At 37.1% G+C, this 14,236-nt stretch overlaps 1 protein-coding gene and 1 pseudogene across 1 annotated transcript; one reads left to right on the forward strand and one right to left on the reverse strand.

Moving 5' to 3' along the window:
* Window positions 1-936: 936 nt before the first annotated feature.
* On the forward strand, window positions 937-5,691 carry LOC113066671 (proteasome subunit alpha type-4-like). The gene is made up of 9 exons (XM_026238619.1): window positions 937-1,031; window positions 1,475-1,500; window positions 1,616-1,658; window positions 1,782-1,944; window positions 3,472-3,549; window positions 3,639-3,727; window positions 3,820-3,950; window positions 4,814-4,937; window positions 5,482-5,691. Exons 2-9 carry the CDS (start codon window positions 1,498-1,500, stop codon window positions 5,634-5,636), a joined length of 786 nt encoding a protein of 261 aa, XP_026094404.1. The 5' UTR covers window positions 937-1,031; window positions 1,475-1,497; the 3' UTR covers window positions 5,637-5,691.
* Window positions 5,692-10,916: 5,225 nt separating this feature from the next.
* Window positions 10,917-14,236, reverse strand: part of LOC113066380 (ornithine decarboxylase antizyme 2-like) — a 14,456-nt pseudogene continuing 11,136 nt past the window's right edge.

Below are 14,236 nucleotides of genomic sequence, written 5' to 3' on the forward strand. Positions count from 1 at the left end.
GGGGTGAAAGATGCAGTAGATATTAAAAATCATCTTTCTTTTTGTAGATTATGCTGTTATTGTAAATAATTTTTAATAAATAATGAGATCAGCATGCTGAGTTTGTCTTTTCTGTATTTATAATACCATAGTATATCGTAGAGCACAATAAGTGTATTCTAAATCACAAACAAATGGCTTTTCTTTGAAACAGTTCTTTGTATTGAATTGAAATTATGACAGAACTTATTACATTAATGAATACTGAAAATTATTTAAAATATTTAAATATGCTTTTTAGAATTGATTTTTGGTTTAAAATATGCTGTGAAAATATTCATAGTTTGTACATTATTATAAAGTGTATAGTAATGTAGCCTCCCTTACACTGGGGGCGCTGTAAAGCTAAGTGAATAATTTCTGTAGGATATATGCGAGAATTTTCAGTCTAGCTCACCCACTCTAATCAGCACAAAATACCTGGAAGCAGAGGGTAATCTGATTCAGAAAAAATGGCTTTCGTGAACCAGTTCGTTTTAGTGAATCAAAACGTACACTGTGGTCTGATTTCCCAAATACGGGATTCTTATGAACCACTTTCTTTTTTTATGTTTTTTTATTTTTATTTTATTTTTTTGTGAAACACATCAGTGCATCAGGTATAGTTTTTGAAAAAACTGATGTTCATAATTTGTAAACGCATTTAAATGGATTGATTTGCTCTAGGCATTGATTATATCATTACTTGATCATTTTTCTGTGTTATTTAATAATTCTATATATAAAATAAATTTACAGATTTTGGGACACTGGTGCAAATTTAGAGCAATTAGTGCTTGATACAAGTTACAGTTTTAAGTTGTTGTTAATAAACAAAAAAGCTAAACTGCATGCAAGCGCTAACCGCTGAAGAAAGGTAACCAATCACAGAGCTTCACGTGACACATGTGACAGACCCCGGAAGTGAATCCAGAGTGGACGCGCTTCTTGCTGCAGTGAGATTCTTCAGCGGAGCTGCAACAGTGAATAGTCAGCGCGAGCTAAGTCTTTAGGTATGAAGATAATAATACTATACTATATTTTACACATTATATATGATGCCCATCACAAAGTAAAGCTTTCTGTGCTTGTGCGAAAAGCGGAACTAATGTGAATTGAAATAAGCGTAGAATATATTTAAATGAAATGAAAAGTTGCTGCTTCATGCTGTGATGCAGGTGCTAATGCTAAAGCTAAACCGTCCATACAGGAGAAACCGAAAGCAGCTTTACAATTTACATTTATGCTTCATTCTCTTAGTATATACATTTTTAGGTAGGTTAGATATGTTTTTAGACGTGTTTTCTGTTTAATTGTGTTACTCATTGAGTGTTTAGGTTCTTATTTTTTCGGGCAGCAGCACAAATCAACACATTATTAAATATTATAATTGTTAATAATAATGTATGTGCAATTTGTTAATGGTCAATTAAGCATTTTTTTCTCTTGTTTGCAGGTTTCGTTTTATTTAAAGGCATAATGGTAAGTGTTGCATTATTAGTGGATTTTCTTAATTCTTAATGCAGATAATATGCTTCACAATAAATTAAGATCACAATTTAATCGTGACTAAATTAGATTTTGTTTTATTTAACAGTCTCGGAGATATGACTCGAGAACGACTATTTTCTCACCAGAGGGTGAGAGCTTTTATTATTGTTATTGTGTGGCATTAATGTAAATGTTGGTTCTGGTCATTTGTAAACGTTCTCTCTCTCTCTCTCTCTCTCTCTCTCTCTCTCTGTGTGTGTGTGTGTTGGCAGGCCGTCTGTATCAGGTAGAATATGCCATGGAGGCCATCGGTCACGCCGGCACCTGTCTGGGCATCCTGGCCAATGACGGCGTGCTGCTGGCGGCAGAGAGGAGGAACATCCACAAGCTTCTGGACGAGGTGTTCTTCTCTGAGAAGATTTACAAACTCAACGAGTGAGTGTTTGTTATGGGATTCAATAAGTTTGGGTTCAAATATTTTCTGGCCTTTAAATCAGGATTTGAAAATTATGGATTTTAAGGTTTCCCAAGAGTTGAAGTTCTAATATATGGAAGGAATTGTACTGATATTCAATATAAAACAAATTTACGTTAATATTCGTAATAAAAAAAAAATCTAAATATTTGTGGATTTCGTGCACTATTCCATATTTAGATTTTTGGCTTGTATTCTTCTAGCTCAATTCTGCTTGCAGCAGAACAATGAACTCCCCAACTCAATCCGAGCAGCTGAGTCCTTATCCATCTTCAAGAATCGGCTTAAAACACATCTGTCCATCTTTATTTGACCCTCTTTAACACTCACTATTCTAATTATATTCTTAAAAACTAACACTAGCTCGCTCTGTTCTTTTTCTATTCTATCTGTTTTCTTTTTATTTATTCTATTATTTAAAAGCCCTTGCTACGTGTACTGCGTTAAAATTAACTGAGACTTGTTATAGCACTTCTATATCATTGCTCTTTTGTTAATTTTGATTGCTTCCACTGTCCTCATTTCGAAGTCGCTTTGGATAAAAGCATCTGCTAAATGAATAAATGTAAAAACCTGTCAAATCCAAGTGGAAAGGTTCATTATCTGTATTAATTTTGTGACACAATTGTACACTGAAACTGTGAACCTCTAAAGCAGGGTCTAATATACATATATACATATGTGTGTGGTCTTTTTTTATAAAAATACATTTTATACGTATTATACATTTAACTAAAGGATCCTGCAAGCACTTTAATTTATCCCCCTTTACTCAAACTGCACAAAAAGTGGTTCAATAATGTTGAATGTTACAGGGACTGATTATTGCAAATGCAGATCTCGCTGTGTTCTGGTTAAACTATTTTTATTTATGTATTTATTGCTAAGGTTTCCATATAGTGGTGTGTTTTTAATGACAGCTTTCATTACAATATATACTTTTCCTAAAATAAGAAATATCCAAATATATCGCCTTGCTTACAGTATCGCAATGTATCGTATCACAACCCGTGTATCGTGATACGTATCGCATCGCCAGATTCTTGGCAATACACAGCCCTAATTTAATAAACTTTTTGTTTTTTGAGAAATCTCTATTAAATTAGCTTTTTTTTTTTTTTTTTTTTTTTTATATATTTTTTAAAATGGCATTGATTTTTAGTTTAGAAGGAATTGCATTAATATTTATATTTTAATTAATATTTCATGTAATTATGTTTTTGAGAAATCTATTAAATTATCTTAAATTTTTATATTTCCAGTTTAATAAAAAAAATAGCAAAAGTTAAAATTTCTTATGTGCATTTTGGTTTTTTTTTAAAGATAAAAAATATTATTTAATTTTGATATGGAGAGAGTTGCATTTATCTAATTGTATTTTAATCTATTTTATATCTCTCTTTTTTTGCATTTACTGAAAATGATTTGTAATAGTTTAGTTATAGTCTCTAATAACAGCACTGGTGTGTGGTGCTTCTGTAACGCAGAGACATGGCATGCAGTGTAGCGGGAATTACGTCAGATGCCAACGTCCTCACAAACGAGCTGAGGCTCATCGCACAGAGGTGAGTGAAGCATCACTTTGACTCCTGCTAAAAGCTGCGTTGGTTTGAGAGTCTCAGAACTGATGTAGTGTGTGACGGTGTGTGTGCAGGTACCTGCTGCAGTATCAGGAGCCCATTCCCTGTGAGCAGCTGGTTACTGCCTTGTGTGACATCAAACAGGCTTACACACAGTTTGGAGGTACAACATATAAAAACAGTTGAATCTATTTCTAACACGATCTTGGTGAAGTTGTGGGCTGTGGAATATTAACAGAATGTGTGTTTTGCCAGGTAAAAGGCCCTTCGGTGTGTCTCTGCTGTATATGGGATGGGACAAACACTACGGCTTCCAGCTCTATCAGAGTGACCCCAGCGGAAACTATGGAGGCTGGAAAGCCACGTGCATCGGCAACAACAGCGCAGTGAGTGAAACCAACATTCACATTCGGATCGCTTCATTGCCTTGTTTGAAACTGTCCAACTAGTGCTAGAAGGTACAATTAATTTTGGACTTGTTCATTTGAACCAAATCTGTTCATAACAATCATTTGGTTTAAATAAATCAGGGCACGTGAAGCTAAATGTGACATTTATTATAATTGTCTACGTTCACTGAAATTAGAAGTGGTTGTTGTTTTTTTTTTTTTAAACTAATAAATGTAAACTTGATAGCTCTCAATTATACTGTAATGTTTATATAATGTTAAGCGTTACTCACTTTCAGTCCTAAAAAAAGATGCCATTTAAAGAAATATTTAAAATATACTGCATTTGCATTAATTTGAAGATTGATTGCGAAATTGCAAATAATCGCGATTATTTTCAGAAGAAAAAATTGCAATTGTTTTGTTTTATTGATTGATAGTACGATTTAAAATCTATCAGATTTTTCGCTCAAAAATCGGCACAGAATATTCAAGAGTTATTACATCAAAGTGTTCCCAGATGTCCTCACAAAGCATCTTACATGTTACGTTATACTGCTTTTTATCACTAAGCATGTAGATTGTCATATTACTTTTTGTTTGTAAACTCTGAGGTTGCATGTTGGAATTCAGGTTTTTTCTTCTAAAGTTAAGTGTTTAAAAAAAAAAAAAAAAGTATGACCAATCACCATGTTTGTCTACTAGTGCACTGTAATAATATCATGTTTTGGCCAGTAGATGGCGACAAGACACCTGTCCTTAATTCGAGACTTCTGTTCTATTCTCTGACAACAACAAAAAAAAAAGATATCAAAACACCTCAGTTCAGAAACTTAAAAGTGCGTGTTTGTGTGTTTCAGGCTGCTGTGTCAATGCTGAAGCAGGACTATAAAGAGGGAGAGATGACTCTGTCGTCTGCCCTCGCTCTCGCTGTCAAAGTGCTGAACAAGACCATGGACGTCAGCAAGCTCTCAGCAGAGAAAGGTGTGTGTTTGGCGAGACGGAGATGGAATAAATGTTTTAGCATGCAGACGAGTCTGATAGATCAGGGCAGTCTGCCAGAGAGCAGCCTTCTGCATTATGAATGATCATGACATCATATACAGACCCACAATCCATCTGTGCTCTTAACTTAATGCAGCTGATCATGTGCTGAATTGCAGTAACACACACACTGCAGTCATGCAACAACAAACCCTTTTAAACAATAGACATTCAGTAAATTGAATGGGTTTTAGGTCTCGATTGCAACCCATTTTTTTCACTTGACATGAAATCACAATTATTTGATGAAAATTTTGAATTTGTCTAGTGCATTTGACTATATAAGTTTGACTATAATATTATTTTTATATATATTAGACTTTTTTTTTACAAGCAGCTTTTTTTTTTTTTTACCTTAAAACTCTTACATGCAGAAAGATGTTGCATACTTGTTCACAGATGCTGAAGATGATGTTGTTTCAGTAGACTCAGCAAGAACAGTCTTTAAATTTAATTGTGTTCCTTTTCCTGTCCACTCTCGTAGTGGAGATTGCCACACTGACACGAGAGAATGGCAAGACCAGAATCAAAGTCCTCAAGCAGAAGGAAGTGGAAGAGCTCATCAAGAAACACGAAGCAGAAGAGGCCAAAACCGAGAAAGACAAGAAAGAGAAAGAACAGAAGGAGAAAGACAAATAAAACATTTGCACTTGTTTTCTATTAAAATGCAAACGCCCGCTGGGATTCGTAGAGAGATTCATATTGCTCTGTCTGTCAATCTGTCGTTTTCTTTATTAAACACAAAACGAAAAGATAAACATCTCTAGTAGTTTTGTTTCTTGTAATTGAATACACATTCTTAGTGAGGAAAATCTAGAAGGTTCCTTTACAAAAAAAAAACTACAATGGTAACCATAAAATTATAGATACAGACTAGGCCAGATAGCACTTGTACATCTGCAAGATGTCTGTTAAAGATTACTTTTTTCAATTAACTAGTAAAGTAACGCATTACTTTTTAATTTACAAGAAAATATCCGAGTTACTTTTTCAAAAAAGTAACACCAGTTACTTTGCTTTTCCATTTATTGACTGACAAGTCTCCTGTTCCCATATCAGGAGAATTTGGACGTACAGAGGCGTTGTGTGCACTGGGTTAACATGATGTAGTTCTAGACAGTGTTGTGCTAGGTACTATGAAATCGTAAGTAGTTACAGTTACTAGTTACTTAATTCAAAAAGTAACTCAATTACTTTGTTGATTACTTACACCAAAAAGTAATGCATTACTGTTAAAAGTAACTTTTTAGTTACTTTTTTAAAGAACTTTAATGTTCCCATTAATGCGCTTTTATGCGTTATGTTCTATACAAACACAAAGTAAAACAGAAAGTAATTTTTAAACACTATTTTGATTAAGTCAGACCAGCACAAACTGAATATTGTATATCACAAGGATTTCTGAAATAAATAACAAAACACATGAATAATATATTCAGAATCAAAAAGTAAAGTGGCTTCTGCATCATAAAAGCTGTTGTGTTGAGCCCTTAAAAATGTTCCTTTCACAGCTTAAGTATGAAAACTATCAACAATGGACAACATAACAAAACATTTTGAAATAAATAAATGAAAGCAATCTGAATTATTCAGAATCAATTTAGAAAACATACATATATATAAAAATGCTGTTTAAAAATGAAATCTATGTTATCATGCTAAGGAGCTGACTGAAAGCCGGCGACTCCACAGTAGAGACAGGCTGCACAATGTTTCACCTGTATGAGAAAAACATACAGAGAATCACTTAAGACACTTTGCTGTAGACCCATTCCACATAATAATATTCATTAAAACTATGTTAACACGTAGGAGCTTGCTGCATGAATCCGTGAGTAGGCTACAGTTTACAAATCCATGGGAACGGATTGCGAAAGTGTGCGCGTATATTATGAATTTGTGGGTAAGGTTACAGATTCAAAAACGGAGGGTACGGTTTACAAAATCTGAGCGCATGGATTGGAAATTCGAACCAGAAAGACACAGCTTACATTTGACTAAAAGGTTTTTGTCTTTATGCTCAACTAAAGTGAAATAGCATAACGGACTTTGAACTCCCGAACTGATTCAAATGATTCGCGAACCCGCTACGAACTCCCGAACTGATTCAAATGATTCGCGAACCCGCTCCGAACTCCCAAATTGACTCAAATGATTCGCGATCCCCAAACTGACTCAAATGATTCGCGAACCCCAAACTGACTCAAATGATTCGCGAACCCGCTACGAACTACCGAACTGATGATTCGCGATCCCGCTCCGAACTCTCGAACTGACTCAAATGATTCGCGAACCCGCTACGAACTCCCGAACTAACTCAAATGATTCGCGATCCCGCTCCGAACTACCGGACTGACTCAAATGATTCGCGAACCCCAAACTGACTCAAATGATTCGCGAACCCGCTACGAACTCCCGAACTGACTCAAATGATTCGCGATCCCGATCCGAACTGACTGAAATGATTCGCGAATCCGCTCCGAACTCTCGAATCGATTCAAATGATCCGCGAATCCGCTCCGAACTCCCAAACTGACTCAAATGATTCGCGAAACCCAAACTGACTCAAATGATTCGCGAACCTGCTCCAAACTTCCAAACTGACTCAAATGATTCGCGAATCCGCTTTGAACTCTCAAACTGACTCAAATGATTCGCGAACCCGCTCCGAACTCCCGAACTGATTCAAATGATTCGCGAACCCGCTATTAACTCGATCCCGAACTGACTCAAATGATTTGCGATCCCCAAACTGACTCAAATGATTCGCGATTCCGCTCCGAGCTCTCGAACTGATTAAAATGATTCACTCTCCGAACTCACGAACTGACTCAAATGATTCGCGATCCCCAAACTGATTCAAATGATTCGCGAACCCGCTACGAACTCCCGAACGGACTCAAACGATTTGCGCTTCGAACTCCCGAACTGACTCAAATGAATCACGCTCTGAACTCCCGAACTGACTCATATGATTCACAATCCGAAGTTCCCATCCAAATCAAATGACACCGCCAGCGCTATTTGTTAAAGTGTGGTGTTTTCATATAAAACAGGAGTCTATATTCTTAACTCTGGCCCAACTGGGTCCTACTTTATTCGACAGTCTGTCAAAACAGTCTCTCTTGTGAGCTCACTTTCTCACTCACGTTTTTGACTTTTTTCCAGATTAGCCCTTGTTCGCCCCCTAGTGGCAAGTATAATCTGAACAAGCATTATAACAATTTTCATATTGTTACATCCTTTCTCTTTTAGAGTTTTCTTTCCCTGTAACATATTTGCAAACATTAACTGCAAATAGGAATTTTTAGAGTTTTCTTTTCCCTGTAACACATTTGCAAACATTAACTGCAAATAGGAATGAACTTTCACATGTACAAAAATTGTTTTCTTTTTCTTTTACATCTCACATCATTTTCCCTTTTTTTCCCCTCTTCACATCACCTAATTGCCAGTTTGAGTAATAAAGTCCTTGTAGCGTTGAGGCTGACAAACAACTCTACCACATCTGGTTGTCTTTGGCACATCACTGTTGCGGTTTACTGTCTCTATATCAACAACCTCTGTTTGAGGAACAACATGAGCACGTCTGAGGTGTCTAGAGTTCCTCCTTAGAACTGCACCCGAATCCATTTCAACCTCATAGGATCTAGAGTCAACTGGTCTTTTCACCTTGCCCAGCTTCCATTTGGCGTGAGGCTCAAATGACTGCACTCTGACCGTGTCACCTGGTCGTAGGGCATCTAGATCCCTGGCTGATCGGTTGTAGTATGCACATTGACACTGTTGGTTGTTAAACAGTGCCTGCTCTGCTTGAATCACTTTAGGCTGGAGAAGGCTGTTTTTCGCCGGTAGCAGAGACCTCGTTCGACGGTTCAGCAGTCTTTGAGCTGGGCTGCTCTCCAGCCCTTGTGACGGTGTGTTACGATGGTCCAAGAGCACGAGATAGGTGATGATTTTGGCTCACATTTAACAAAATACCACCAGTTCACTATCTCAACAAATTAGAATATGGTGACATGCCAATCAGCTAATCATCTTAAAACACCTGCAAAGGTTTCCTGAGCCTAAAAATGTTCTCTCAGTTTGGTTCACACAATCATGGGGATGATAGTTGTCCAGAAGACAATCATTGACACCCTTCACAAGGAGCAACAAACATTCATTGCCAAAGAAGCTGGCTGTTCACAGAGTGCTGTATCCAAGCATGTTAACAGAAAGTTGAGTGGAAGGAAAAAGTTTGGAAGAAAAAGATGCACAGCCAACCGAGAGAACCGCAGCCTTATGAGGATTGTCAAGCAAAATCAATTCAAGAATTTGAGTGAACTTCATAAGGAATGGACTGAGGCTGGAGTAAAGGCATACAGGTGTCCTATTCCTTTTGTTAAGCCACTCCTGAACCACAGACAATGTCAGAGGCGTCTTACCTGGGCTAAGAAGATGAAGAACTGGACTATTGCCCAGTGATCCAAAGTCCTCTTTTCAGGTGAGAGCAAGTTTTGTATTTCAAAACCAAGGTCCTAGAGTCTGGAGGAAGGGTGGAGAAGCTCACAGCCCAAGCTGCTTGAAGTCCAGTGTTAAGTTTCCACAGTCTGTGATGATTTGGGGTGCAATGTCATCTGCTAGTATTGGTCTATTGTGTTTTTTTAAAACCAAAGTCACTGCACCCGTTCACCAAGACATTTTGGAGCACTCCATAGCAGCATAATTAAGGTCAGAACCATACTGAATTGAACATTTAGTGAAAATGTGGTAACTATACTATTTTTATAAAGCGCTATAGAAATAACTTGGGCTATGCTGTCACAAGATGCTCAAATACTTCCAAGAAAAATATTTTGTGTGATATATAGGAGTTAAGACTCTTAATTTAAAAGGTGTGTCTTTTGTGAGGGATTAACCAGATCTCTGACTGACTCCTGACCTATTTTATTGGCTTTCTAAGAAGCGCGGGAAAATTCAGCACGTGTTGCATAAGCGCGCGAAAGGATTACGGTCTCAAGAGATCAGACCTGAACACAACGATGAGCTCGAGCAGTAACCCGGCAGCACAGAAACGTTAACGTGTTCCCAATTGAGAAAATGTGGGTCATTTTAATGGACGAAATTACTGTGACATAACCCAGCACGGATCATTGAGTCCATATGGCCTCCAGGTTTGTCCACACATTGAGTCAGTGACGGAAGTTCTTCAGCTCAGTCTGTCAACTGGAGTCAGACAAGTCAAGAAACTGGTTTCACATAGTATTTAAAGACATCATGAAGTCATGTCTAAAGAACCAATTCAAACGAGTTTTAAAAATAACCAAATATTTAGAGTTTTAGTTTCAGTCTATTTGTGTTGTTTTGAGGTGCCAACAATGTCATTAAGCAATTAATTATAATAGTTTAATGTGGAATAGCCTACAGTTACTTCATGAGCATTTTTACAATGAACGTGATTAATTTTGCCATGCATGGGTGTCATTTATGCTCTAAGTGTTTTGGTTTGCCGCAGAGAATGATGGGAAATGTAGTTTGATTTTTAGAAGCCTTACAGCTACATGCTAAAGGAGTGGTATTTTCTGGTCAATGTTTATGTCTATTTCTTATTATAGTATACAAAATGTGTACAATTTAAATTGTACACATTATAAGCAGCTAAATCATAATTATGATAAATATTTTCAATAGATTATGTCATTGATTGGCTTTAAACAAGAGCATTTTCTGTTTTAATGTGAATGTCATTTGAGAGCTATGAATGGTACCATTTTCCATAGAAGACCCAAAAGAGAGTAAGTAAATGTTTATTAAGTTTTACTTTAGTCTAGTGCAATAGTTTTAGTCTTAAAGTTCATTTTTTTTCCATTTGCATTTTTGTTTGCACATAATTCAACATTCATAGCTTCATTTTATTCCTCTTTTCAGCTAATTTCTGATAGTGATCCGAATCTGATTTTATTTGTGGGGGAAAAAAACAAGTAAAGAAGTTTTGTTTTGTAACATGTTTTAATTGAACATAAGGAAAAAAGTATACATGTGTAGATTGTCATTAAATGGATTTACTCAAAAGTCTACCCTACAATTCAATCAGTATAGACAAAATAAATCAAATAGATAAAAATAAAATTTAAGTGGACGAACAAAAAAACATTCTCTAAAAGCTTATTGTCACAGCCCATGAGGAGAAGTAAGATCTATTTACACATGCAAAACCTAAAGGCCACCCTGCTGAGAAGTATACAGGACTGAATTCATTGCACCTACCCTGACAGCAACATAGTGTTGGCCCAGATCTGGCCCACATCTGGCCCGCATGAAATCCATGTGGGCCAGATGTGGACCAGACCTGGGCCGAAACTGCTTGCTGTCTGGGTAATTTCCACGGAGAGGACCGAGAATCAAAAGAAACAAAGGCTTCCGTTTCAGGAATGTTTCTGCATGTTATACCTGACTGCGCCAGGACCGAGTCTGCTTTCTGTAGGTGCTGCTACGGTGGGTTCACCAGTCTTATCTGAATGAGACTTGAGGCATTCTCTTTGAATGGAGACCATTATCTTTGGCAAGTTCACTAAACACCGCAAAACATCTTGATGGCTTAAAGTAGATCTCTCTGTAATGGATATGTGATGCACCGTGGGCTGAATTGCTTGTGTTTTCCTAAAGTGCTAAAAGCCCCTGAGGGACAGAGGGGGTGGGGTTGGTGTGCTCTCACGCTTCCCTGTTGGTTTGGTTTGGGATGGCGAAGACAAAAGGTGTGATGGACTATGGTAAGACTCATGTAGAAGACCACTGGTGTCAATGCATTTCCCTAAATAAAAATGAGGACCTTCAAGATATTTTAACTAGAATGATTTCATCACAAAACATGTTCATGGCATTCTAAAAGTTTTCAGGTCCGGCTTTGTTTTAAAGAATATAAGCAACAGGCCCGATTAAACAAACTGCTATTCAAAGAATTTGTGAAAAGTAAGCACCACAACCAGACTCAGAAAAAAAAAATCAACTAAAACTTACACTCAAGTGCTTTGTTGGGGTCTGGAATGATGCACTTTTTTAATGAACTTGCGCAAGAATGCTGCGTTCTATCCAATATTGAGAGATATTTTTCATACTTGATATCATTGAATGGCAAGAATAAAGCGTAATGGTATGTGTAGATGTGTAATCATCAACAGTGAAGATCGTTACTGTGCTTTACACGTTACTGCAACATTTTATATAATGAGGAAACTTTTATTTAGCTTAAAGTGAATGTTTTAGTATTAACTGCACATTCTCAAAATAAAGTTTTTCATAGAATTTTTCCAAGTTTGAAGTCCAACTTCAAGTGCGTTCTATTGCACTTTTCTATATAGGAAGTCGGAAATGCAAACATTCTTAGCTGAAGGGAACATAGCATGGAATCCTAATGAGTATTTTGAAAAGCTAACTTTGCTGTTGAGTCGAGTCATCGTTACTAAGAGTTGAGAGCTATTCAGCTTGCCTCTCTGAGAACATTGAATGACTAACTAGTGAAAGTTCCACCAGAAACTTCTAAAGAAGAGTAAAACCAGAACAGAGAAGACAGCCAATCTGGAACAAACTAAAAAAATGATGTTTCACCGATTATCAGCTACTGGAAACATTCTACAGTCTACAGTTGGTTACAAATGCATTGCCTTCTGTAAAAAGTATCACTACCATGTCTGCCATGTGTATCCTGTTCTAAATGTTCCATTCATAGTGTACACAAAGTTTGATATATGGTGGTGAATTAACAGAGAGGGTATGCTGGATTTCTGCTTTAGACCAACCCACCTCCTGCTGATGGAACGGCCAATCAGAACCGATTGGTGGGATAATAATGGAAACTGAACCAATCAGAGTATTAGTCGGCCCAGCTTCACCCCTCCCCCTTCTTAAAAATCCCTGATGCAGAAGTATAGTAGTGTGATGAGAGTTTGATGGTCACTCTTCATCAGAACTGCTGCTGTCCATGGAATAGACCATAAAGAGAAGATCAGGCCGGGCCGGCACCAGCGGGTGACCCGGTTTTAACCACTTCAAAACCCATGTAGTGGAAGGTCTTCATGATGGACACTGCACAAGTGGAACAAAGACAGTTCCTCATTTACTGAATGTATAAGATTCATTATCCATTTAAAAAAAAATATATAGCCCAAATGAAAGTTCTATTATAAATTCCTCACCCTCATGTTGAAAATGTATGCATTTAGAAGGAATTTAAATCCGTTCAATCAATCCTCTCAATGATGGAGTTTGGGTTCCTTGCCACTGTCTGAATTTAACTGGTTTTATAAATGATGAACCCTTACATGGTTATTGAACTGAACTGACTTGAGCCAAATAATGTCACTATTGTGTTTTTTTAGAGCTGCATTACAGCACAATTTAAATTTAGACTCATATTTTAGTTGAACTTCGTTTGCATTGTTATTTTCCTGTTTTATTGCTGTGAAGCTACTTTGAAACCTTTTTTTTTTTTTTTTGCACAATCATAAGGCTGTCAAGCTCCAAAAATTACAAAAAGCATTATAAAGTGCATTTGTTTGCATTGTAGGGGAAAAAACTGCAAAATATCTCTGGTTGTGTTGCACAAAAAAAAATGAAATCCCTGTTGACACCAAGACGATAACTTTAATGATCTAACGCTTTTAATAGACAGAAGGTTATTTGTGTGGTGGTATGGATGGTAAAATTGTTATAGTCATCTTTATAGTTAGCATTCTTTGGTTTGAACAGGCCATAAGTTATATCAGTTTGGTACAACATGAGGGTGAGTCAATGATTACAGAATTTCATATTTTTGTCAAAATACTTCTTCAACGTGTTTTTAAACATTTCTTACATCGATCGTCTCTGTTTTTTTGAAGCCACAGGAACACATAGCTGACTTTCAACTGCTCCTCTGCAAACTCCAGCAGCCTGGTTAAACTGGCACAATGAGAGAGACAGAGATGGTGACGCAGTGCTGCTTTTACGTAATGTCTACCTTATGTAATAATGCAGATGTAGAAGCCAGAACAACTTTAGTCAGAGCGCACATATTTCTACTGTGCCCTAAAACTGAACCATGTAGAGACAGACAGATATGGTTCTGCTTTCATCTTCAATATAGAGCAGCACAATGACAGATTATTAACCCAGCGTACCCTTCTCTGCTGCCATTGTGAAGAGCTCCGGTGGGGATTTCCAGGTAGAGCGCGTCGTCCGACAGAACTGTGTCCCAGCAGGAGAACCGTCGCTCACTCAAC

Source organism: Carassius auratus, chromosome 50, assembly GCF_003368295.1.
Source record: "Carassius auratus strain Wakin chromosome 50, ASM336829v1, whole genome shotgun sequence".
Taxonomy (NCBI): Eukaryota; Metazoa; Chordata; class Actinopteri; order Cypriniformes; family Cyprinidae; genus Carassius; species Carassius auratus.

What these genes read in the sequence shown, in the direction of transcription:
- LOC113066671 (XM_026238619.1), top strand. An exon ending in GACTATTTTCTCACCAGAGG is followed by an intron (nt 1,659 to 1,781) that starts GTGAGAGCTTTT and finishes GTGTGTTGGCAG; the next exon opens with GCCGTCTGTATCAGGTAGAA. An exon ending in GGCTTACACACAGTTTGGAG is followed by an intron (nt 3,728 to 3,819) that starts GTACAACATATA and finishes GTGTTTTGCCAG; the next exon opens with GTAAAAGGCCCTTCGGTGTG.